The sequence below is a fragment of the Geotrypetes seraphini genome, chromosome 12 (assembly GCF_902459505.1).
Source record: "Geotrypetes seraphini chromosome 12, aGeoSer1.1, whole genome shotgun sequence".
NCBI lineage: Eukaryota > Metazoa > Chordata > Amphibia > Gymnophiona > Dermophiidae > Geotrypetes > Geotrypetes seraphini.
In genome coordinates this window covers 19,063,225-19,086,987 of record NC_047095.1, presented here as the reverse complement: position 1 = coordinate 19,086,987, position 23,763 = coordinate 19,063,225, and the positions used below count along the sequence as shown (strand labels likewise).

General features: G+C 43.8%; 1 protein-coding gene across 12 annotated transcripts in view; it reads left to right on the top strand.

The window, feature by feature from the left end:
* PTBP2 (polypyrimidine tract binding protein 2) overlaps nucleotides 1-23,763 on the top strand; it is a 232,300-nt gene that overhangs the window by 114,002 nt on the left and 94,535 nt on the right. For all 12 annotated transcript variants that reach the window (XR_004536579.1, XM_033915943.1, XM_033915944.1 and 9 more), the window contains 2 exons: nucleotides 8,984-9,148; nucleotides 9,233-9,343. Coding sequence is in view for 11 of the 12 variants with exons in the window: in XM_033915943.1 (XP_033771834.1) it covers nucleotides 8,984-9,148; nucleotides 9,233-9,343 (276 nt within the window). In the remaining variant the exon portion in view is untranslated. The remainder of the gene's footprint in view (nucleotides 1-8,983; nucleotides 9,149-9,232; nucleotides 9,344-23,763) is intronic.

The window sequence follows — 23,763 nt, the reverse complement described above, 5'->3', positions numbered from 1 at the left end:
ACCTCTCAACATAATGCCTCTTCAGTTTTCTCAACCTGTTCGAGACATTCATCTAGAAGCTTCCAGAAAGACTGTCAGTAGGCAATGCTACCACCAAAAATGGAATAGATTTTCTAAGTGGTGCATCTCTCATAACATGGAGCCTTGAGATACCCCCTTGGCTTCTGTCTTGGATTATCTTGTGCACTTGTCTACCTCTGGCCTCAAGTCTACATCTATCCGAGTCCATCTTAGTGCAATTGCTACTTTTCATCAGCCTATTGAAGGGAAACCCCTCTCTGCTCATCCGGTGGTTTCCAAATTTATGAAAGGACTTCAATGTCAAACCTCCTCTCAAACCACCTCCAGTGGTTTGGGATCTCAATGTTGTTCTTGCTCAGTTGATGAAGCCTCCATTTGAACCAATGTCTACGGCTCATCTCAAAATAGCTCACTTGGAAAGTGATGTTTCTCATTGCCCTCACATCTGCTCGAAGAATCAGTGAGCTGCAAGCTTTAGTTGCTGATCCACCTTTCACTGTTTTCCATCATGACAAGATGGTCCTTCGTACTCACCCTAAATTCTTGCCTAAAGTGGTTTCAGACTTTCATCTCAACCAATCTATTGTACTTTCAGTGTTTTTTTCCAAGGCCTCATTTTCATAATGGAGAATCAGCTCTTCATACTCTAGTCTGTTAACGTGCTTTGGCCTTCTACTTGGAACCACACAGAACTGCTCCTCAACTTTTTGTGTCCTTCAATCCAAACAAGTTGGGACATCTAATTTCTAAGCATACCATCTCCAACTGGAAGGCTGCTTGTATCTCTTTCTGCTATGCCCAGACTGGATTGCATCTACAAAGCCGAGTCACAGCCCAAAAAGTAAGAGCTATGGCGGCTTCAGTAGCTTTCCTCAGTTCCACTCCTATTGAGGAAATTTGCAAAGCTGCCACCTGGTCCTCGGTTCATACTTTATCCCAGGACAAGCAGGCAGCCTAGCCTCAAATATGTGTAACGTCATCCACGGAGCCCAGATGCGGACAGCCTCGCAAGCATACTTGCTTGTAGAAAACTTCAGAAGTTTCGAGTCAGCCGCACTGCGCATACGCGAGTGCCTTCCCACCCAGCACCGGGTAAGTCTCCTCATTTCTCAGTTTTCCGCGGAGCCGAGATGTCCGTCTTTGACTCTCTGCGTTTAACTTTGTTACTTCGTGCTTTATCTCACCACGGTTTGTGTTTTCTTTCTTCACGATCCGCTGTTATTTTTTTTCTTTTGAGTTTAAAAAAAAAAAAAGAATTATTTTCATTTTTTCTTCAGTGACTGACTGTCAGGTCAGGCCGCGTGATTGCAGCCTGCGGACTTCGATTTCACAGTGGTTATCTTCCCTCCTATGCCCCGGCCAGTCATGGTCTTCCAGAAGTGTAGCTACTGCCAGCGTTAGATTTCTCTCACGGACCCACTCCGCTGGTGCCTCCAGTGCCTTGGACCTGCCCATCATCTGAAGTCGTGCAAGCACTGTGCTACTCTTCAACTTCGAGCCCTTCAACATCACCTCGGTGACACCCTCGACCTCGAGTGCTACCTCGGTCCCGCCTTCCAGCGAGGGTCCTCCTGCTTCCCCTACTCCGACCTCGAGCCTCATCTGATCGTCCTCATTTGGATCGTCTTTAGCCTTGAGTACACCTACTTTATCTTCCTTTGAGCTCCCCTCAGGTCAGATACATCAGCAGAACCTTCCTGCGGTGATCCTCTCCACTGCCACCTTGGAGCCTTTAACCTTAGCAAGTGGTCCGGTTTCAGACACGGATCCAACTTTGCAGGCTTCCCTCCAGACCATGTTGGAGCAGTAATTTGTTCAGTTATTGAGCAAATATGGTTCTGCCTTGACAATGCCTCCTGTACTCCAGCCTGGGCAATCAGCAGTCTCCCGCGAGGTCGAGTCCCTGCTTGTGCCTCGAGCTGAAGCTTCACACTCTATGCAAGGAGCAGAATCCAAACCACTGAGTTTCGATCTACAGCTTCGAGCCTTATCCAATCACCAGCAGCTTTGCCTGTTTTCCATACTTAGGGTGAAGTTTCCTTGATCCTCGAGACCTGCCTCCAGGCACCACTCTCGTTGCCGATTGAGGCCTTCATCGGGACTTCCATCTAAGTTTTTTTTAAGTTTTATTAGGATTTTATATACCGCCTATCAAGGTTTTCTAAGCGGTTTTACAATCAGGTACTCAAGCATTTTCCCTATCTGTCCCGGTGGGCTCACAATCTATCTAACGTACCTGGGGCTATGGAGGATTAAGTGACTTGCCCAGGGTCACAAGGAGCAGCGTGGGGTTTGAACCCACAACCCCAGGGTGCTGAGGCTGTAGCTTCAACCACCGCGCCACAAACACTCCTCCTCACAAGGAGCAGCGTGGGATTTGAACCCACAACCCCAGGGTGCTAAGGCTGTAGCTTCAACCACCGTGCCACACACACTCCTCCTAAGCACAGATCTTCTAAAGAGCGGCCTTCTTCGTCTGGGCCTCATTCCAGATCTTCAAGGCCATCAACTCCTCGCTCCAGGTCTCCGCTTCCGGATCATGAGGAATCAGCTGTTTTTATTGCCTCCTCCAATTCTCCATATTTTTTGGATTGTCACTTCTCCAAAGAGGGTTCACCTTCGTTTTCCGCTCGAGCCGCCTCGAGGTCATTGAGCCCTTCTCGAGGCAAGGCCTTGGTGGATCAGCTGTCTTTCTCCTCCTTCCTTCGTCATATGGCTGCTGATCTGGAAATTCAGTTCGATGTTGGTTCTAAATGCTCTAAGGAGTATTTCGAGGTCATGCATTTACCTCAACTTAAGCTTTCTCTTAACAAGCGTTTATCTTAAGCTTTCACACGTTGTCTGATGCGGTTCCAGGCAAATTGGTCTTGAGGTATAGATCTCTGCATTGCAAGGGGTTTGAGAATTCATAATTATCTCACCAGTCCCTCCTTCTGGAGTCCTTTTTGACAAGACCCCATCCTTCCAAGGTCTCTGCTACAGTTCCTTCTGGAAGGGAAGGTAAGACTCTGGACGAGTTTGGACGCCGTATTTATTAAATTCCTTATTGATCTTTTTCCAGGTTTTCTGAGGGTCCTGGATTAACACAGTTATTTTTAGTTCCAAGAAGTCTTATGTCACAACTCAGATTGCATCTTCTCCGGTTATCTTATGATGCCTTTCAGCTGTTGGCTAGGGCCACTGCTTTTTCTGTAGCGCTGCGCCACTTGGCCTAGCTTCAAACCATTGCCATGGATCCTAATCTTCAGGACCGTCTGGCTAACATTCCTTATCAGGACAATGACCTTTTTGATGAATCCTTAGAGGCTGTCACTAAGAAGTCAGATCTTGAAAAATCTTTTGCTTCCATTGTCAGACCAAAACCAAAGTCAGCTCCTACAAAACCTTCACGTCTTACTCAAGTTCTCCAGAGGCGTTATACTCCAAGGGTGACTCCTTACACTCGAGCCCCTTTCAAGGAACCGCAGCACCAGAGGCAACAGAAACCTCAGCCTTCTGCTTCACCTAACGCTTCATAGCCTTTTTGACTGTCTAAACAGAGCATCTCATCCATCGTCCTGCCTCTGTCCTTCCACAATAATCAGGGAATGATACTCTGTTTTTTTTCCCTCAGGTTCTACTAGAGCTTCCTCCAAAAGAGTATCCTTCCAATCCATCTCAGACCGGCCTTCTTCTTCCAGAAGCTAAAGCTCTGCTTTGTCTCAGTGCTATCGAGGAAGTTTCCCCTAAAACAGCAGAGCAGGAGTTTTATTCCTGTTACTTCCTAGTTCCGAAGAAGTCCGGCGATCCGAGACCCATATTGGTCAGATTTCGGGTGGGGAATCTGCATTACCAATTCAGAGTGCTCCCTTTGGCCTGGCTTCACTCCCAGAGTGTTCACCAAGTGTCTGATGGTGGTAACAGCATCTTTAAGGAATCATGCTCGTCACGTGTTCCCTTACCTAGACGACTGGCTCATCAAAGATTCAACATCTTTAGGGGTTATTGTAGCGACCCAATGGACTACGTGGTTCCTACACAGCTTGGGATTTGAAATCATTCTTCCCAAATCCCAACTTCAGCCCTCTCAGAATCTACAATGCATCGGTGTTGTTCTGGACACTAACCAACTCAGAGCATTCTTTCCGCAACAGCATCTGGAGACTCTTCTTCAACTCTGTCTTGCAGTGTCTTTCCACTCTTCAATCTCCTAGGTCACATGGCCTCCACAGTACACGTGACTTTTTTTGCCAGACTTCACCTTAAAATTCTTCAGTGGACCCTGGCATCTCAGTGGACGCGAGCTTGCGACCCCCTCTCTCGACACATTACAGTCACTCCTTCGTTGAGACAGTCTCTCCGCTGATGGATGCTCTCTTCCAATCTCTCCAGATGCTTGCTGTTTCAAACGCCTCCTCATCAGAAGGTCCTCACAACAGATTTCTTGACTTATACTTGGGGGGCTCATATCGATAGTCTCCGTACTCAAGGCCACTGGACCAGTACGGATCGTCAGTGTCAAATCAATCTATTGGAACTCAGAGCGATTTTCTATGCTCTCAAAAGCTTTTCAGCATCTTCTTCACGACCAGGTAGTCCTCATTCGGACGGACAGCCAAGTTGCCATGTACTATGTCAACAAACAGGGGGGGGGATGGGATCTCTCTCCCTTTGTCAAGAAACTCTGAAGGTTTGGGAGTGGGCAATCCTCCACAATACCTTCCTGAAAGCTGTCTATATCCAAGGGGTTAAAACTGTTTGGCGGACAACTTGCGTCGTCTTCTGCAACCTCACGAATGGATACTCAGTTACTCGCCTCTTCATCACATTTTTTCGCAGTGGGGAACTCCTCAGATAGATCTCTGCATCTCCCCACTACCACAAACTGCCTCAGTTTTGCTCCAGGATATATTCTCCTCATCGCCTTGAGGCAGATGCTTTTCTACTGGAATGGATGAATCGCTTCCTATATGCATTCCCTCCATTCCCTCTCATTCTCAAGACTCTTCTCAAGTTGAAGAACGATCATGCCACTATGATTCTGATAGCTCTTTGGTGGCTGAGACAACCTTGGTTCTCCCTTCTACAATTCAGCAGCAGGGAGCCTTAGCTTCTACCAGTTTTTTCCGTCTCTACTTACACAGAGTCAAGGGTCTCTGCTGTCTCTCCACCTGACAGCTTGGTACCTCTCAACATAACTCCTCTTCAGTTTTCTCAACCTGTAAGAGACATTTTAGAGGCCTCTAAAAAGCCTGCCACTACAGCATGCTACCACCAAAAATGGACTAAATTTTCTACGTGGTGCATCTCTCATGATAAGGAGCCTCAGCATTCCTCCTTATCTTCTGTTCTGGATTATCGTTTGCACATATCCACCTCTGGCCTCAAGTCTACATCTATTCAAGTCCATCTCAGTACAATTGCTGCGTTCCATCAGCCTATTGAAGGGAAACCCCTCTGTGCTCATCTGGTGGTTTCCAATTTCATGACAGGACTTTTCAATGTCAAACCTCTTCCAGTGGTTTGGGATCTCAATACTGTTCTTGCTCAGTTAATGAAGCCTCCATTTGAACCAATGTCTACGGTTCATCTGAAATATCTCACTTGGAAAGTAGTGTTTCTCATTGCCCTCACATCTGCTCGAAGAGTCAGTGAGCTGCAAGCTTTAGTTGCTGATCCACCTTTCACTGTGTTTCATCATGATAAGATGGTCCTTCATACTCATCCTAAATTCTTACCTAAAGTGATTTCAGAATTTCATCTCAACCAATCAATTGTTCTTCTAGTGTTTTTTCCAAAGCCACATTCTCATCCTGGAGAATCAGCTCTTTATACTCTGGACTATAAACGTGCTTTGGCCTTCTACTTGGAACGCATCAAACCACAAAACTGCTCCTCAACTTTTTGTCTCCTTCGAACCAAACAAGTTGGGACTTCCAATCTCTAAGCGTACCATCTCCTTCTGGATGTTTCTTGTATCTCTTTCTGCTATGTCCAGGCTGGACTGCATCTATAGAGTCAAGTCACAGCACATAAAGTCAGAGCAATGGCGGCTTCAGTAGCTTTCCTCAGATCCACTCCTATTGAGGAAATTTGCAAAGCTGCCACCTGGTCCTCGGTTCATAGTTTCACTTCTCATTTTTGTCTGGATGTTTTCTCCAGACGGAATGGCCATTTTGGCCAGAGAGTATTATAAAATTTATTCTCCTAAATTGCCAACGCTCCCACCATCTCATTCTGGTTAGCTTGGAGGTCACCGATATGTGAGAATAGGCTGCCTTCTTGTCCTGGGATAAAGCATAGTTACTTACCGTAACAGTTGTTATCCAGGGACAGCAGGCAGCTATTCTCACAACCCACCCACCTCCCCTGGTTGGCTTCTCTGCTAGCTATCTGAACTGAGGAGACTCGCCCTGTGTTTGGTGGGAAGGCAATCGTGCATGCGCAGTGCGGTTGACTCAAAACTTCTGAAGTTTTCTACAAGCAAATATGCTTGCAAGGCTGTCCGCATCTGGGCTCTGTGGATGACGTCGCCCATATGTGAGAATAGCTGCCTGCTATCCCTGGATAACAACTGTTACAGTTAGTAACTGTGGTTTGTTGATGGCACAAAGTTATGAATTACAATAGAATTGTGAATAATTACAAGAGGACCTTATGAGACTTGGCATTCCAATGACGGATGACATTTAATGTGAGCAAGTGCAAAGTGTTGCTTGTGGGAAAGAGGAACCTAAAGTATAGCTACCTGATTCAAGGGTTCACATGAGGAGTACAGAATGACACAAGGACCAGGGCCTGCGGTTAACCACAGAATGGGGAACCAAGCCCAAGGAGATGGGGTGGGGACAGGGACAAATCCTGCTTGGATGGGGACCAACTTGGTCCCCTTGTCATTCCCTGAGACTAGCCTTTAATAGGCTGTTTCAGCTAGATGAAAAAGCATTTATAAAATGCTAGTATCAATGTGAAAATTTAACACAACTGGCAACTGAATTCAATGATTAAAAAAAACCTGCAGAAGCTGTTTATGGATTTAAATGATGCACTATTAAATGACATCTGTATTTGTCTGCCTTTGATGTAGCAACAAGAGTCTTTTCTTCTGCTCAGACGCGCAGTATCACGTACCCAGTTGCTGAAGCACCTTACTGTTATTGCAACAGATTTATCCATTGTTGCTGGCATTAAGGAGCATCTTCAACTTTAATGAACACTTATGTTCCTGTTCATACACTACACAGTGTTGGTTCTCTTCTACATCCTTATCGGAAAGACAATCCAATTATCTTCCCAGATGATGTAAAAACACAGACAACTGAATCTTTGGGAAGGTTGTACCAAAATCAGATTGAAATAGAAGGCTCTGTTGTGATTTATAAACAATTGTTCAGAATATTGTCCCTTTTTATACTTTAACAAAAATATTTAAATATAAAATAAGACTTGTGCAGATGATTAAAGAACCCATGGGGACGGGATGAGGACAAACTTTGTTAACATGTCATTCTCTAATAAGGAGTTGCTGCCCAGGAAAAGGATCTAGGTGTCATCGTTGATGATACATTGAAACTCTGCTCAGTGTGCGCTGGTGGCAGTGAAAGCAAATAGAATGTTAGAAGTTACTAGGAATTAGGAAAAGAACAGAAAATAAAAATGAATAATATTATAATACCTTTGTATTGCTCCATGATGTAACCACACCTCAAATACTAGATTTGGAGTTTTTGATAATTAATAATTAAGAAAAGAAGTCACCATCGTCAACTTAGAAACATAAAACATGATTGCAGATAAAGTCAAATTGCCCATCTAGTCTGCCCATCCGCAGAAACTATTATCTCTTTCTCTGAGAGATCCCATGTGCCTATCCCAGGCCCTTTTGAATTCAGACACAGTCTCTGTCTCCACGACCTCTTCCGGGAGACTGTTCCATGCATCTACCACCCTTTCTGTAAAAAAGTATTTCCTTAGATTATGCCAGAGGCTATCACCTCTTAACTTCATCCTATGCCATCTCATTGCAGAGTTTCCTTTCAAATGAAAGCGACTCGTCTCGTGTGCATTTACATTACATAGGTATTTAAATGTCTCTATCATATCTCTCCTCTTTTGCCTTTCCTCCAAAGTATACAGATTGAGATCTTTAAGTCTGTCCCCATAAGCCTTATTATGAAGACCACATACCATTTTAGTAGCCTTCCTCTGGACCAACTCCATCTTTTTGAAGGTGCATTCATGAGGTCTCACCAGAGTCTTATACAGGAGCATCAATAGCCTCCTTTTTCCTACTGGCCATACCTCTCCCTATGTAACCTAGAATCCTTCTAGCTTTTTCCATCATCTTTTCAACCTGTTTGGCCTCCTTAAGATCATCACATACAATCACACCCAAATCCCGCTCTTCTGTCGTGCACATAAGTTCTTCACCCCCTAAACTGTACCATTCCCTCAGGTTTTTGCAGCCCAACTTATATTCGTATGCTTCGTCCTCCATACCCTTTTTTGATTGAGTGACTTAGCTTTACACCAAATCCATGCTGCTTTCCTAAACTGATCCCTAAACCAAGGTGAAAAAACTTATGAGATTAATCAGTTTTTAGAAACGATTAAACACACTTCTAAATTCAATCTATGCACTTTTCTCAACCAGTGTCAAAGCTGCCTGATGCTTATTTAGTTGGGAAAGTCCAACTGCAAATATGCCTGGATCTACTGTATTAGAATTCAGGACCTCCCTGTCTATGGGTTTACCCAGCAATTGTGTTGGAGCCCACCTGACCAGTTTTTTTAGTCTGAAATTGTTGCAGGTTGTGTGACTTTTTGTTTTGGACCAACCATAAAGACATAATAAATGAGCACTTCCAGTCATTATGTTTTCTTATTCATATGACTATTTTATCATCAGGAATAATAGAAATATCAGAATTTTATATTTTGAAATAGACTGGTTTATTTTATTTTTTGTGTGTGTTTGTTTTAGCGGGCGCAAGCAGTACTTCAGGCTGTAACAGCAGTACAAACATCAAATTCTTCTCTAAGTGGGACTGCAGTGAGTGAGAGTATGGCAACAGCAGCTCAGAGTCCTGTTCTCAGAATAATTATTGACAACATGTACTATCCTGTAACTCTTGATGTCCTTCACCAAGTATGTTGCTATTATTTTTATAACTTTAACTTAGATTTCATGTAGAATATTGGGGCTACATACTTACTTTTATTTATTTGACAGATATTCTCTAAATTTGGAGCTGTCCTGAAGATCATCACATTTACAAAAAATAATCAGTTTCAAGCTCTATTGCAGTATGGTGATCCAGTGAATGCACAGCAAGCAAAATTAGTAAGTAAAAAATTGCTTCAAGTTAGTGTCTTTGTCTATAATACATTATCTCAGGACAAGCAGGCAGCATATTCTCACATGTGGGTGATGTCATCCCTGGAGCCCCAGTATGGACAGCTTTAAAAGTGTATTGCCATTTTAAGAACTTGAGAAAGTTTGCGAACTGCCTGCACTGCGCATGCGCGAGTGTCTTCCTACCCGATGCCACTTGCGGCTCCTCAGTTCTTCATTTTCCGCGGAGCTAAGAAGTCGTATTTTTGGAACATTGTTCAATTTTTGCCTTTGCCTTCCTGCTCACACATATATTTGTCATATTTTTTCTTTATATTTTAGATATGTGTTTTATTTGTGTTAAAAAAATAAAATAGTATAGGATATCTTTTTCCTCGCTGTCCTCACCTCGTGGGCTTTGCCTGTCGAGGCCTTGTTGTTTTCCTCAGCCATTAATTTGGCTGAGGCTGTTTTTCCGTTGATGTCCCGGCCGTTGACTGGGTTTAAAAAGTGTTGCAGGTGCCAACGGCAAATTCTTCAGTGTCTCTCTAGACCGGCACAGCTCACCATGACCAACAGGTGGAGACTGAGAAAAACTGTTGGCTGTAGTACAAGTGGCTGTGCAGTCCCTAATACATTCAGTCTGCTCTCAATCTCAGCAGGTGGTGGTAAGCTGTTGCAGTCTTCCCTGGTTTAGTGTAGGGCTGTTGGAAGTTGTTTAGTGGCCTTCTTGTCCCCATCTGGTGCCGGACCGAGCTTGGGGGAACCCTTTCAGGGGTCCATCCTATCTCGAGGGTGTCACACTCGACGGGTCAAGTCCCTCCCATTTCCTCCACCTCCCCAAAATTTTTGTAGAGGTTCCTTATCTGTAAGCCTTGCCACCGATACTGGCGGCATATGTCTTAAAGAGCCAGTGGAGTCTGTTCAAAAAATCCTGAGGCAGTGCCAGTCTGAAGGGAAGCCTTCAGTAATTTATTTTTATTGCTATCCAGCACTTTTCTTTTAGCTGACTCGCGAATTGCACAATGAACACTTATAAAGGGGAAAAAGTGCTCATTGTGCTCCAGACACGAGGTCGAGGCGACCGGCCTATGCTTGTGGTGTACCGTCCGCCACAGAGGGAAGTCCTCGTCTGCTTCGGGTGCTGGTGTCCAGGGATCCCCTTCGCAAGTGCCTTTCTCGCCGCCACACAGGTATTCCCCCCAGCTGCTAATGGTCAGGGAAATAAGGTTTCCCTTACCGCTGATTATGCTGGGGATTCCCTTACCACTGCTGCCGGCTTGCCTGCTTTAGCAGCTGGGACAGTACAGGCCTCTCAGCCACTGCAGGCCTCGGGGAGTTTTTTTTGGCGGGTTTTGTGCTGGGTTTGGCGGGAAGCTCCTCCATCTTGTCTGCAGCCTCAGGTGACCTTCCTCAGGTGCGGCTTGGCTTTGTGGGACTCTGAAGAGCGTAGGTTCGAGCCCCTTCTTAACCAGAGTTTTGATGTGACTGCCTTGGAGGTCTTGTGGCTCGGTGGTCCAAGTGGGTCTTTGACTGGGAGTCTGATGACTGGTCCTTGGTTGATCAGGAGTTAGCTAAGATTGAGATGGGTGCTTCTTATCTGTCAGATGCCATGTATGATCTATTGTGGGTTTCGGCCAAGTCCATGATTCTCGGTGTGGCTGCTAGTCGTACCCTGTGGCTCTGGGCTTGGTCAGCGGACGTGGCGTCGAATGCGAAACGTATGAAATTTCCCTTTCGGGAGTCTTTCTTGTTTGGCGAGGATCTGGACAAGTTGGTACAGACCTTGACTGATTCTAAGGTGCTCTGACTTCCTGAAGACCATGCTTGCCTGCCTGCACGGGGGAGGGGCATTGCTTGGGGCATTGGTACCGCCTTGGTCTTAGGTCAGCTTCCTTTCTGTCTACCGGGTCTCCCCTGGGTTGTTTCTTTCAGCACATGCAGTCCTGTCGAGAGGCTCATCGGGGGCATGATTCCTCTGCCGGTTGCTCCGCCGCCCGCCCTGCCCAATTACTCCTTGTGGGCTCTTCCCTGGTGCTGGTAGGCGCAAGGTTGCGGGAATTTTACCAGGGGTGGGCCAAGATCACAACGGATCAATGGGTCCTGGAGGTGATTCGGGACGGAGTTTTCCCGGCCCTTGTCAGATCGCTTCCTATCTTCTCCTTATAAGGTGGCATGGAAGCAGACGCTACAAAGGTTGCTCGACCTCAAAGCGGTAGTTCCAATGCCTTCTCAGGAGTTTCATACTGGCAGGTATTCCATTTACTTCCTTGTGCCCAAGAAAGAGGTCTTTTCGGCCCATCTTAAATCTGAAGGGAATCAACAGGGCGCTCCGGGTTCCATCTTTTCATCTGGAAACTCTAAAATCTGTCATTCTGGCGGTTTAGCCAGGAGAATTCCTGACTTCTCTCGATATGAAGGAGGCCTACTTTCATATTCCGATTCATGCCTCCCATCAAAAGTTCCTTTGCTTTGCGATCCTGGGATGGCACTATCAGTTTTGTGCGCTTCCCTTTTGCCTGGCCATAGTTCCGCGAACGTTCACCAAGATTATGGTTGTCATGGCGGCGGCCTTGCATAAAGAGGGCATTCTTGTTCATCCCTATCTGGATAGAGATACTGGATAGAAGGGTAGTTGGGAAGAGAAAGGGAGAGATGGTGGATCCTGCAGTAGTGCGGGAGAGATGCTGGACTAAAGGGTAGTTGAGGAAAGGAGAGATGGTGGATCTGGGGATGGTGGGGTCCATCGCTGCAGCTGTGGGGATGGAAACAAAAAAGGGTAGATGCCAGACCTCCGGGGGAGGGAAGGGAAACTGAAGGGAATTACAGAGATGGAAGATGAATGGTTAGCATGGAGAAAGAAGAAAACGACAAATGGGCAGGAGACCCTGGGACCAACATGATTTGAATAATGACCAGACAACAAAAGGTAGAAAAAATAATTTTATTTTCTGTTTTGTGATTACAATATGTCAGATTTGAAATGTGTGTATCCTGCCAGAGATGGTATTAGACCATAAACATGAGCTAGGATTTAACAGAGAGAGGAAGTCTCTTTTTTTGGTTATTTTGTTTACACCATAGCGCCAGTGTGGGTAGGAGAGGGCAAAGTGGGTGGGATGGATGAAGAGGCTATAAAATAAACCCAACAGGATGTTTGAAAAAAAAAACACCATCACCTACAAAGTTTTGCTGTTTCAGAGAATTAGTTATTATTTCAAAGGTGAGTTATGTTTTGAGATGTAAATTTCTGTAGAATTCTGGACATTCTAGACAAGTGGGTTATCTCCCAATGGCTGTGTGCCATATGCAGAAGGAATCCACTCCAAATTTTTTCTATGACTCTCCTCTACTTCACTGGGAGCTCTAGCACCACCTGTAGTTTTTTCCTTCTGCACACATGCCTGAAAAAGTGTTTCTGTTTTGTTTTCCCTTTTTTCTTATTTTATTCAGTGTTTTCATCTCTTTTGGGATTTCTTTGTGCTCAGGCGATTCTTAAGCTCTGCCTGTGTTGAGAACACACAGACTTCGGTCTGCAGCTGACAGGCCGATCCCAGAGGGTATTTGTTAACCAGCCTGCATTGGTTTCTTAGGAGCTTGGGGTCGTCTCTGCGTTTTTCCTCCTACTGCCGAACAGAAGTTTGAGTGTAGGTACTTAGGTACACCTAGGAGACTCAGCGGTGACTCACAGGGTGCTGGCTGCATTTTTTTTTCGCTTCCACTCTTTCCTGAGCGCATCCTTAGGTCCGCAAGAGTGGAGGTACTATGACTGGCAGCCAAACGATCACCGTGGAAGAGGCATGCCAGGCATGAGGCAGTGATTCTCTGATTCTAGCTATTTTAAAAGGGCTGAGGCAGGCTGCTGCATATTTCCAGCACAGGTCACAGTGAGTGAGGTTGACTACAGCCTGTGTGTGTGTGTGGCAGTTTTGAAGATTTCTGCATGCCCCCTGTGTTCCTCCACCTAAAAAATCCTTAAAATTGCTGTCTTTGTGACTTGTTATATTTGAAAATTATTGTGATTTTGCCATTAATTTCTTGACAATAGACGTTTTTTTATTTTTCTAGCGATCTTTTTCTCAGAAGCTCCATGCACTTCCAAAACTGCAATTTTTGTCTCATAACTTGTTGGGATGGAGTCTTTAGGCTCTCCTATTGTGAATTATTGCCAGGATTGCACAAATTTAGCGCTTCAGGAGCATCCTTGCACCACGTGTCATGTAGCGCAACCGGAAGAGCGGGCAGCACATAGCTTAACCTCTCCCCTGACCAAGTGACAAAATGCTCGGCCAGCCCGTTTGGGCAGCCTTCTGTTTTTTTTGGAGCTCGGCATTACTGAAAGTTCCACACAAATGGATGCAGACCTTCCACAGCCCAAGAAATGCAAGGTGAAGTCATCCAAGGGTGACTGCGCCCCAGGGTCCAGAGGCTTTCATGGATTTCATGAAATATCTGTGGGATGCATTTCAGAACAGCCATTCTTTGCCTGTGCATTCCTGCTCTGCCTTGGTCTTGTCCTTTGCTGGTGCTGCTTTTTTGGACACAACCTAATCGCAGTCAGCCACTGTTCTTGGGCAGGTTGATCTTGATCTGGGAGATACTTACAATGATGACCAACTTGCTAACCCCTATGTGGTGTGTGCTTGTAGTCTTCCTCCTTTCTCTGCCATCCTGAGGTGAGCATTCTGATCTTGGAGCATTGGGACTCTCCAAAGGGTGCTGTTAGGGTTGCAAGAGCCATGTTTCGTCTCTTACCAAGATTCATCAAGCCTGATGACTATTATCTGATACTGCTTATCCACGTTTGCACTAATGATACTGCCAGGTACCCTTCAAACGTATCAAAAGTGACTTTGTGGCTTTGGAAGAAGGTGAAGCAGTCGGGTATGCAGGTTGTACCCTCATCCATCCTCCCCGTCAAAGTTAAAAGCCAGGGCAGCGAAGCTTGCATCCTGGAGATGAATGTGTGGCTAAGTAGATGGTGTCATCGAGAGTGTTTTGACTTCCTTGGTCATGGAATGATTTCCCAAGGGCTAATGAGCAGGAATGATATGCATCTATCAGAGAAGGGAAGAAGTGTCTTTGGCAGGAAGCTGGCTAATCTACTAAAGAGGATTTTAAACTAGAAACAATGGGGCAGTGTGATAAAAGCCCCCAGGTGAGTAAAAGCCCCAGTGTTCTCCCCAGAAATTTTTTCCAGCCGGGTGGCATGAAAAAGTAGCCGGGTGAGGCGGGATGGGGAAATTTGTTGGTGGGGAAAATTAACCCCCTCTTTTACTAAGGTGCACTAGCATTTTTAGCGTGCGCAAACTCCTGCACTACGCAGCGCGCACGGCAATTCTGCACACACTAAGCGCACGCTAAAACTGCTATCACAGCTTAGTAAATGGAGCCCTAAATGTGTACTATTTTTATTATTATTATTTTCCAATGCTCAATATGACTTCCTTTTTTAAGGATTGACACTTGTGCCAGAATATTTTTACTAAATTTAAGAAGTATCCAATTCTAGAAGGGAATAATTAGATATTTGCCCTCTTTCAAATGGTATAGAGGTTTAAAAAAGGGAAATGCGTTAATGAAGTCATTAGGTTCAATCTAGCCATTTATTTCTGCATGAATTTAAACAACTATAATAAAAAGATAAATATTGCTCATCTAGTCATACAAGAAATGGCTCTACAGCACCTGTAATAATGTTTGATCACTAGGTTCCTTCCTGAGGTCTCACTGAGGATATGAAATAGATGCGATCCCCACTTCCAGACCTCTTCCACATAATTTATGGAGAGGTGTTACTGAGTCTTGAAGGAGACCTGTGTGATTGATCTTTATCTGCTACTTTTTTTTTTGCTGTACACTTCCTTCTCCGTATTTGCAGGGGTTAGGGGCAGAGTCGGCCCGCGAATATTAAAAAAAACGTGAATAATATTTGGACCGGTTCTGCCCCAACCCTCGCTTCCCATAGCTATTTTAAGCCCTGAAAGCACCCCCCTCCCCCATAAGCCTTACCTGGTGGTCGAGCAGGTTTTCAGGCAGAAGCGATCTTCTCACATTCCTGCCCCATGCAGATCGCTCACAGGAAATGGCTGCCTTGAGCTCCCGTAGTCTCTCAAACCATTTCCTGTAAGCGATCTGCACGGAGCAGGAGCGTGGGAAAATCGCTCCTGCCCCGAAAACCCGCTAGACCACCAGGTAAGGCTTAAGGGGGGCTTACAGGGCTTAAAATAGTCTGAAAATGAAAATGCATTTTTTGGTTTAAAACCGCGAATAAGCGAATCTGTAGATACGGAATTCGCAAATAGGGAGGGGGAAGTGTAGTGCAAAGTGAGAGCTAGGGCAGAACAGTTTAGGTAAAGAAGCAGGTAATAATTAGCAATGTATTAAAAATATTTTATTTTTATTTGCTTATGTCATTTGAAAGCTGCTCGATGTTAATACAACTTTAATTTAATTCTTTATAGTGTGTGTTGGGGGATGTGGGGGTGGGGGACAACACCTACATCAACAGTAAAGTTAGAATAGGTCATTAAATCCAGTGGCGTACCTAGTATATATGACAGCCAGTGCTGATCATTTTTTAATAACCCCTCCTCTATATAAAAAATATATTTTAAGTAATAATCTATGAGTCGCACAACAAGGGTGCACCTAGGAAAAAGCAGCATCTTAAACACTGCAGTGAGCACTAGAACACAAACACACGCATTGTAAAACTAAACAAGCCAGATCCTGCACAGTCAATTGATCCTGTACAGTCATTGCTAACAGAAAGCCATGTCCTTTTCATACACACAGACAGATACACCCTCGCCCAATATGGAATAATCACAAACTAAAAATAGAACTATGTAGACAAAAGTTAAACTGAACCAAGAAGCCAGACTCTGCATACAATGCAACACCACAGAAACAGTGACAAGTCCTCTAATACTGTGCAAAATATAAAGACAGTAGATGTAAATTTGAAAAAAACTGCCACATAACAATCACCACTTTACAAATTAACAAACAGAAATAAAACAAATAATGAGAAATAAGAAAATACCATTTTTTTGAGGGGACTAATCCATTTTCAATTAGCTTTCAGAGGCCAAATCTTTCTTCAAGGCAGTACAGCAGGGGTGCCCACACTTTTTTAGCTTGCGAGCTACTTTTTAAAATGCCCAAGTCAAAATGATCTACCAGCAATAAAATTTTAAAAAACACAAAGCACACTGTACGCAGAGAAAATGTTAATTATCATTTGTGTTCGGGGTTTTTTTTTTCAGAGGTCAAGGCAGATGATGTTAAAATATGCAATGTCACCTCAGTAACAACTATACAAAAATAGACAAATATACCCTCTCCCCTTTTATTAAACCATGATAGTGGTTTTTAGCACAGGGAGCTGCGCTGAATGCCCCGCGCTGCTCTCGACACTCATAGGCTTCCTGCCCTAAAAACCACTATCGCGGTTTAGTAAAAGTGGGTCATAGTGCAAAATATAGATGGCAGATATAAATTCTCAAAACGGACACATTTTGATAACTAAATTGAAAATAAAATCATTTTTCCTATCTTTTTGTCTGGTGATTTCATGAGTCTCTGGTTGCACTTCCTTCTCCTGACTGTAAATCCAATATTTCTTTCTTTCTACCCCTCCCCTTTTCTTTCTGTCTCTCTTTCTTTCTCTCTCCCCCTGCCCCCCTCTTTATTTCTGCCTTTCTTTCCCTACCCCCCCCCCCCCCCCAAGCCACCACGACTATTTCTCCCTGCTGCTTCCACGAGCCAGGCCAGGCACGTACAAGTGCCGGACTCACAAGACTTCACCTCCAATTCTGACATTGGAGAGAAAGTTCCAGGCCAACCAGAACTTGATGTCGGAGGTGAAGTCTTGTGAGTCCGGCGCTTGTACGCGCCTGGCCTGGTTCGGGGAGGCAAGAAGAAAAAGATCACAAAGGCAACACAATCAACTCAAATTGCCTTTGCGATCTACTGGTCGATCGCGATCGACTATTTGGGCACCCCTGCAGTACAGTATACTGCTCTTATGGTCCTTGACCTGAGGAAAGGGGTTTAGTCCCAAAAAAATTGCCTTATTTCCATTTCCTGTTTATAAATTTTAATCAATACAGTTACAATACTACTTGATTCTACGTAAAGCAACAAAAAATTTTTTTTCTACCTTTTGTCGGTTTCTGCTTTAATCATCTTCTCTTTGCTTTCTTCTTTCTATTCAGTGTTTGTCCTCGCTCCCTTCCATGCAACATATCCTTTCTCTTTGCCCCTTCCACCCAGCTTCTGCCCTTTCTCTACCCCTTCCATCTACTGTCCACCCTCTCTCTGTCCCTTGCATCCACTATCCACCCTCTCTGCCCTTTCCATCCAGTGTCTGCCCTCTCTCTGTTCCATATGGCATCTTCCCTCTTTCTATGTCCCTTCAATAAACTGTATATCCTTTCTCTCCTTTGTACATGATTCATTTCAGCTTCACCCCCTCCCCTATGCTCTGGCATCTCTCTCTTCTCCTTTCCTTCCTTCCTGGCATCTCTGTCTCCTTCCCTTCTCTCACCCCATGCCCTGGCATCTCCCTCCTTCCCTGGCACCTCCTCTCCTTTCTTTCCCTCTGGTCGGGCATTTTGTCTCCTTTAGTTTCCCTTCCTTCCCCTAATGCCCTGGCATCTCTCTCCTCTCCTCTCCCTTTCCCACTCCATTATCTGGCATCTCTTCTCCTTCCTTTCTCTCCTTCCTTCCTTCCTTATCTGCCTCCTCCCCCTCCCCCCATATGCCATGATATCTCTCCCCTCCTCCATGGTCTGGTAGCTGCTTTGCTTTCCTTTCCCTCCCTCCCATGGTCTTGGCATCTCTTTCCTCCGCTTTCCCTTCCCTGGTCATCCTTATCCCCTCCATCTTTAGGTCGAGAAAAACAATGATGTGGTTAGTTTTAAATCTCTTTTAAATTCTTTAGGTCTTAAATTTACACCATTCACTACTTATGTTCTTGGCCACTCTTTAGATATTATCTGCTATGCAGACTCTAATCATTCAAGATCTTCAATTTTGGAAATTGAGTGGCATAAGTAGCCATGGACGGATCATTTTTGGGGCTATTTTAGAACTCCTGTTTTTATTGTCTAAGATTCAAAACGACCCCCGAAAAGAAACAATTAAGATACGGAGTAAAATTAATTCTGATAGCTTTTGACAACAGTTGATGCAGATCTTACCTAATTCTCCTTGCGATTTTGATGTGAATAGAATTTTAAAAATTTGGACTGAAAAATCTGCATTAATTTTTGAATCATTAACTCCTATTAAAACCAAGGAGGTCTTACATAAGAAAAATGCCCTTTGGTACTCTTAACCATTGTCTACTCAAGCAGATGTGTAGAAAGTTAGAGGAAGTGGAAAAAAAGCAATGCAGAAATAGATAAGGATTGTTGGAGAAGGAAGATAAAGGAATATAATCATGAGATTATTAGGGCTAGGAAAATATATTAATAAGCTTAATACAGCAAAAGATCAAAATAAGGCCTTATTTTTATTATGGAAATCTATTACATCAATATCAGGTCAGGCTGATAAGCTTACTAGACCTTCTGTTGAACAATTGGCTACTTTTTTCAATGATAAAATTTTATCTATAAGGTCATATTTTTCTAATACCTCAGGGCTATTTGATCTACCTTGTATTGAAGACTCTTTCAATGAGGTTCCAGTTGATAAGATACTGGCATAATTTTAGTATGTTAACAGAATGTCAATTGTTGAAGCTCTGTGCCAAATTAAGTTAAATAAAAAATGTTTACTTGACCCTGTTCCTTCATACATTTTCTGTAATATTCCTACATTTGTTATTTCTTGGCTTACAATGTTGGTAAACTATATTCTTACCAACAGTTTTTGTTTTTTTTTGCATCAGACATGGGTTGTATTATACTTACTCCTTTGTTAAAAAATTCTGAATTGGACCCAACATTGGCTTCCCAGTTGCTAATATACCATTGTTAACAAAGATTTTGGAATCCATTGTTTCAAGGCAACTTTTGGATTATCTCCTTCCATTCCAACATGGATTCCTTCCGAATCATAGTACTGAGAATTTTCTCATTTCACTAGTTGCAAAAGCTCAGAATTTTTTGATTCATGGTCGATGTGCTATTTTGTTATAATTCGATCTTTCTGCAGCCTTTGTTGTTGATCATGATATTTTAATGCAATTATTGATTGATATCAGTTTGGATCATAGTGTTCTGAATTGGTTTAATGGTTTCTTGAAATTACGATCTTATCAAGTACACGCTGAGGGTAAATTCTCTATCTTTGTCTCCTGTTTGTGGGGTACCTTAGGGGGTCTCCTTTGTTCCCCATATTATTTAATATATATATGACGACTTTAAAATATCTGAATTTATCTACCTCCAATCATCTTACTTGATGTTGATCCATCACTGTCGAATTTAGCAGTTGACATTAACTCTTGCATTTCTAGACTTCAAGATTGGGCTTCCTCTTTACGTATGAAGTTAAACACCACTAAAACTAAACTCCTATGGTTTGGCTCTACTGTATGTAACTTATCTTCTTCTATACGATTAATTTCTGGTGATATTCTGAAGATTGAATTTTCATCTAGAATTCTTGGGTTCGTCTACGCTCTCTGACTAATCAAATTAATATTGTATCGAAAAAATGTTTATTTAGTTTATGGATCTTGAGGAAGGTACGCTGTTTTTTCCAACAACATCATTTTGCCGTGCTAGTGCAGGCTATTATATTAGGTCATCTGGTTTATGCAAATTCACTTTACATCAGTTTAATTAAGAGCACTTTAAGGAGATTACAGCTTATTCAGAATAAGGCTGCCAAGGTAATTTTTGGTAAGAGAAGATGTGATCATGTTACTCCATTGCTGAGGGCGTTACACTGGTTTCCGGTGTATTGAAGGGTCCAGTTCAAGTGTGCTAGTGTGGAATTTAAAAGTTTATATGAGATTTTTTTTTCCCCATTACTTACATTTTCTTCAATTTACAACATCCCTTTTCTACTAGAGGAATACATAAATTTAAATTAGCATTCCCATCTTTTAAGGGTATTCAAACGTTATCTGGAATGACCTTCCTTCAGAAATTAGATCCTTTTCCTCTTTGACATGTTTCAGAAAAACTTTGAAGACGTATATGTTTAAGAAATTCTTAACTGATGAATAATAGATTGTAATAGTTATATTCCTGTTTAATTATTGTTTTCTCCTACCCTTTTAGGCTAATTTTGTGAACCGGATCGAGTCCCCTTTGGGGAAAGACCTAATATATAAAACTTTGGATTGGATTGGTAATATGTCCAAAAAAAAGAAAGAAAGGATACAATTCAAATCCAACATGGAGAGAAACGAAATCCTCAAGTAGAGCCCATGGATTGATCCAACGATCCTGCCTGCTGCTCTGGTTGTCACTATAGGCACTGCTTTTGTGCCAGTGCCAGTGTTGGCCTTGAGGACCGCACAAATTGAGACCCGATTGTCCTCGACACTGCCTCTTGGCGCACACAAGTAATTGTTGAGCCTCTGATGCTGAAGACACTCTGTGCAGTTTATTGTCTATTACCACAAAGGATAGGCCGAAAGGATAATGCCACTTGTAGCGAATAATGTGATCCTGTAGGCATCGGGTGATTTTGCGGCACTCCCTCCGGCAGCACAAGGTGATAGAAGATATATCTGCAAACAATTCCACCTTTGTTCCCTCCATTGTAATATGTCCAACCTTTCAGGTTGCTTGCAAAATTTGCTCTTTCTGTGGGAATCTAAGAAAGCACGCTACTAAATCCCAAGGTCCCCAAAGCAAGTTTCATTAAAAAAATTTTATACCGCTTATTCAAATTTCTAGGCGGTGTACAGTGTAAAAAATTCCATAAAAACAAATTAAAATTAGAAATACTAAACAAGACCAGGGTAGGTTAATAAAACATATAACAAAACATATGAACTAACCACACAGATGGGAAAGAAGGGCTAGAACTTCAATCTTTGAGGAAAAGAGCATAGCAAAAGGGGAAAAACAATAGGTACGGGTAAGAAGCTATAAAGCTTGTTTTGGTTCTTAAAAGGAAAGTTATTGTCCAGAAGCATCCTGGAACAAGATTGTTTTTAATTTTGATTTAAATTGATTTAATACGGATTCAATGCATAAATGATTAGGCAGTGAATTCCAAAGAGAAGGTGCAGTGACAGCGAAATTATTGGATCTCAACGTGTTGATTGATTTTAGTGATGGTACAACAAGGAGATTCTGTGACATTGAACGAAGCGATGTAGAAGGCCTGTAAGGAATTAAGAGTCCAATGAACTCTGGTTGATTGTTTGAACGTGTTGTAAAAGTTAAAAGTAAGATTTTATAACTAATTCTATGTTCAACGTGTAGCCAGTGTGTGTTGAACAGGAGAGGTGAAACATGATCATATTTCTTAGCTCCATAGCCTGGTAAACCTGCTCAAAGTCCAAAGCAGGTAAGTCCATTTCTGGATCAGCAGCTTTCAAAAATTGATGGCACACAGACTGCATGAGTGTGGCCACATTGTTCTCCACCATGTGCTCCGGAACCCCTCAGGCTTGTAGATTGTTGTGATGTGCTCTATTTTTGCTGTCTTCAGTTTTTAATAGCAAGTCCTCGGTAGTAGCATCCAACTGCTCACAGTGCTCTTGTAAGCCGGCTCACAGTGCTTTTGTAAGCCGGTCAAGGGAAATAACTTTTTCCTCAAAATCGTTCAAATGTTGGCCTATGTCATCCAGCTTTTTTTGCAGGCCTTTGATATTGTCCCCGATCCCACTTTTAAAACACGGCCAGGGAGGATTTAATATCCACCAGCCAGATTTGAAGATCCTCTTTGCTGACCAATGTAATATCTGAAGCTGATGGTAAGCAATCTTCAGCCAACGTAATGGGACTGCTGACCTGATCGCCTCCCTTCTAACCCATCACTATCTTGCTGGCTGTTAACTCAGAAGATTCACCTACGCAAAAATCAAACACTTGCAAGTCTGGACGCAATTTCTTGCTAGTCACTATATTATCCCAGGACAAGCAGGCAGCATATTCTTAACTGATGGGTGACGGCACCAACGAAGCCCCGGTACGGACAATTTTAGAATGATTGCACTCTAAGAACTTAGAAGGTTCTAGTTAGGCCGCACCGCGCATGCGCAAGTGCATTCCCGCCCGACGGAGGCACGCGGTCCCCAGTTTCTTAGTTTCCACAGAGCTAAGAAGATGCATTTTTTTCAACGGCTGTTGAAACTTTTTCCTCGCCTTCCCGCTTGTGCGTTTTTTGTGAAATTTTTTCACTATATTTATCCCTTTTATTGTTTTAAAAAAAAAAAAAAAATCTAATTTTTTTCGATCGGCCCCGATTTTCGATTGGCAACATCGAAGCCTCGACCTTCGATTTTGCGGCGGGCGTTTTTCCCTTCATGCCCCCTTCATCGGGCTTTAAGAAGTGTCAGCAGTGTGCACGCCCTATATCCTTGACCGATCCGCACAATTGGTATCTTCAGTGCTTGGGTCCGGATCATAGGGCTTCGTCTTGCACCCGTTGTTCTTCTCTCCAAAAACGAACTTTAAAGAATCGCCAACTTCAGCAACAATTTCTTTTCGGTGCCGCTATGGAGGGTCCACTGACATCGACCCCGACATCGGCTGTTTCGTCGAAATCGGCGCCGGCTCTATCGACACCGCAAGATCTGTCTTCAGCGTTGCATCCCCCAGGTAAGCCGGCTAAGAAGCCATCCCCTACAGTGCTGTGCCTGCCGGTCGACCAAGCAGTGAGCCAAGCCCTGCAGACCGTGCGCCGGCCGCGTAAACGCTCCGCTCCTATTGAGGTGAGTGCCTCGTCATCGGCATCATCATCCCCTGAGCGTAGAGCAGCACCACAGGTACCGAAGAAAAGAAAAGCGTTACCGGTGCCATCTTTGGATGACTGCATTGCGTCTATTCTCCAAGTCCAACTTAAGGAGCAGTTGCAGCAACTCCTCCCGGCTCTCTTGACACCGAGCCTTCCAGTGTCTGTACCGTCTGAGCCTTCGGTGCCGGTTGTCGAACAGCCTATTTTGTCGGCATCGACTTTATCTGCACCGGTACATTCTGCCTCTTCGGTGTCCATGCCTATTCTCTCGGCGGAACTGAAAGCCTTGTGTCGGGCGGTTCACTCGGTCTCCGAGCCGGTACCGTTCGCTGACCCGAACCTCCATACCGCTTTACATACTTCCCCAGGAACAGTATCGATGCGATCAGGCAAGTCGGTACGCAAGACCAGACATGGAGATGTATCCACTCCTGTCTCCCAGGGCCGCCTTCCTTCGATGCGCGACCCTGACCTATGGGATGATTCTGATGAACCTCTTGGGACCGATGATGAAGTTTCCTCTGATGAGGCTGATCCCTCTATTCAGG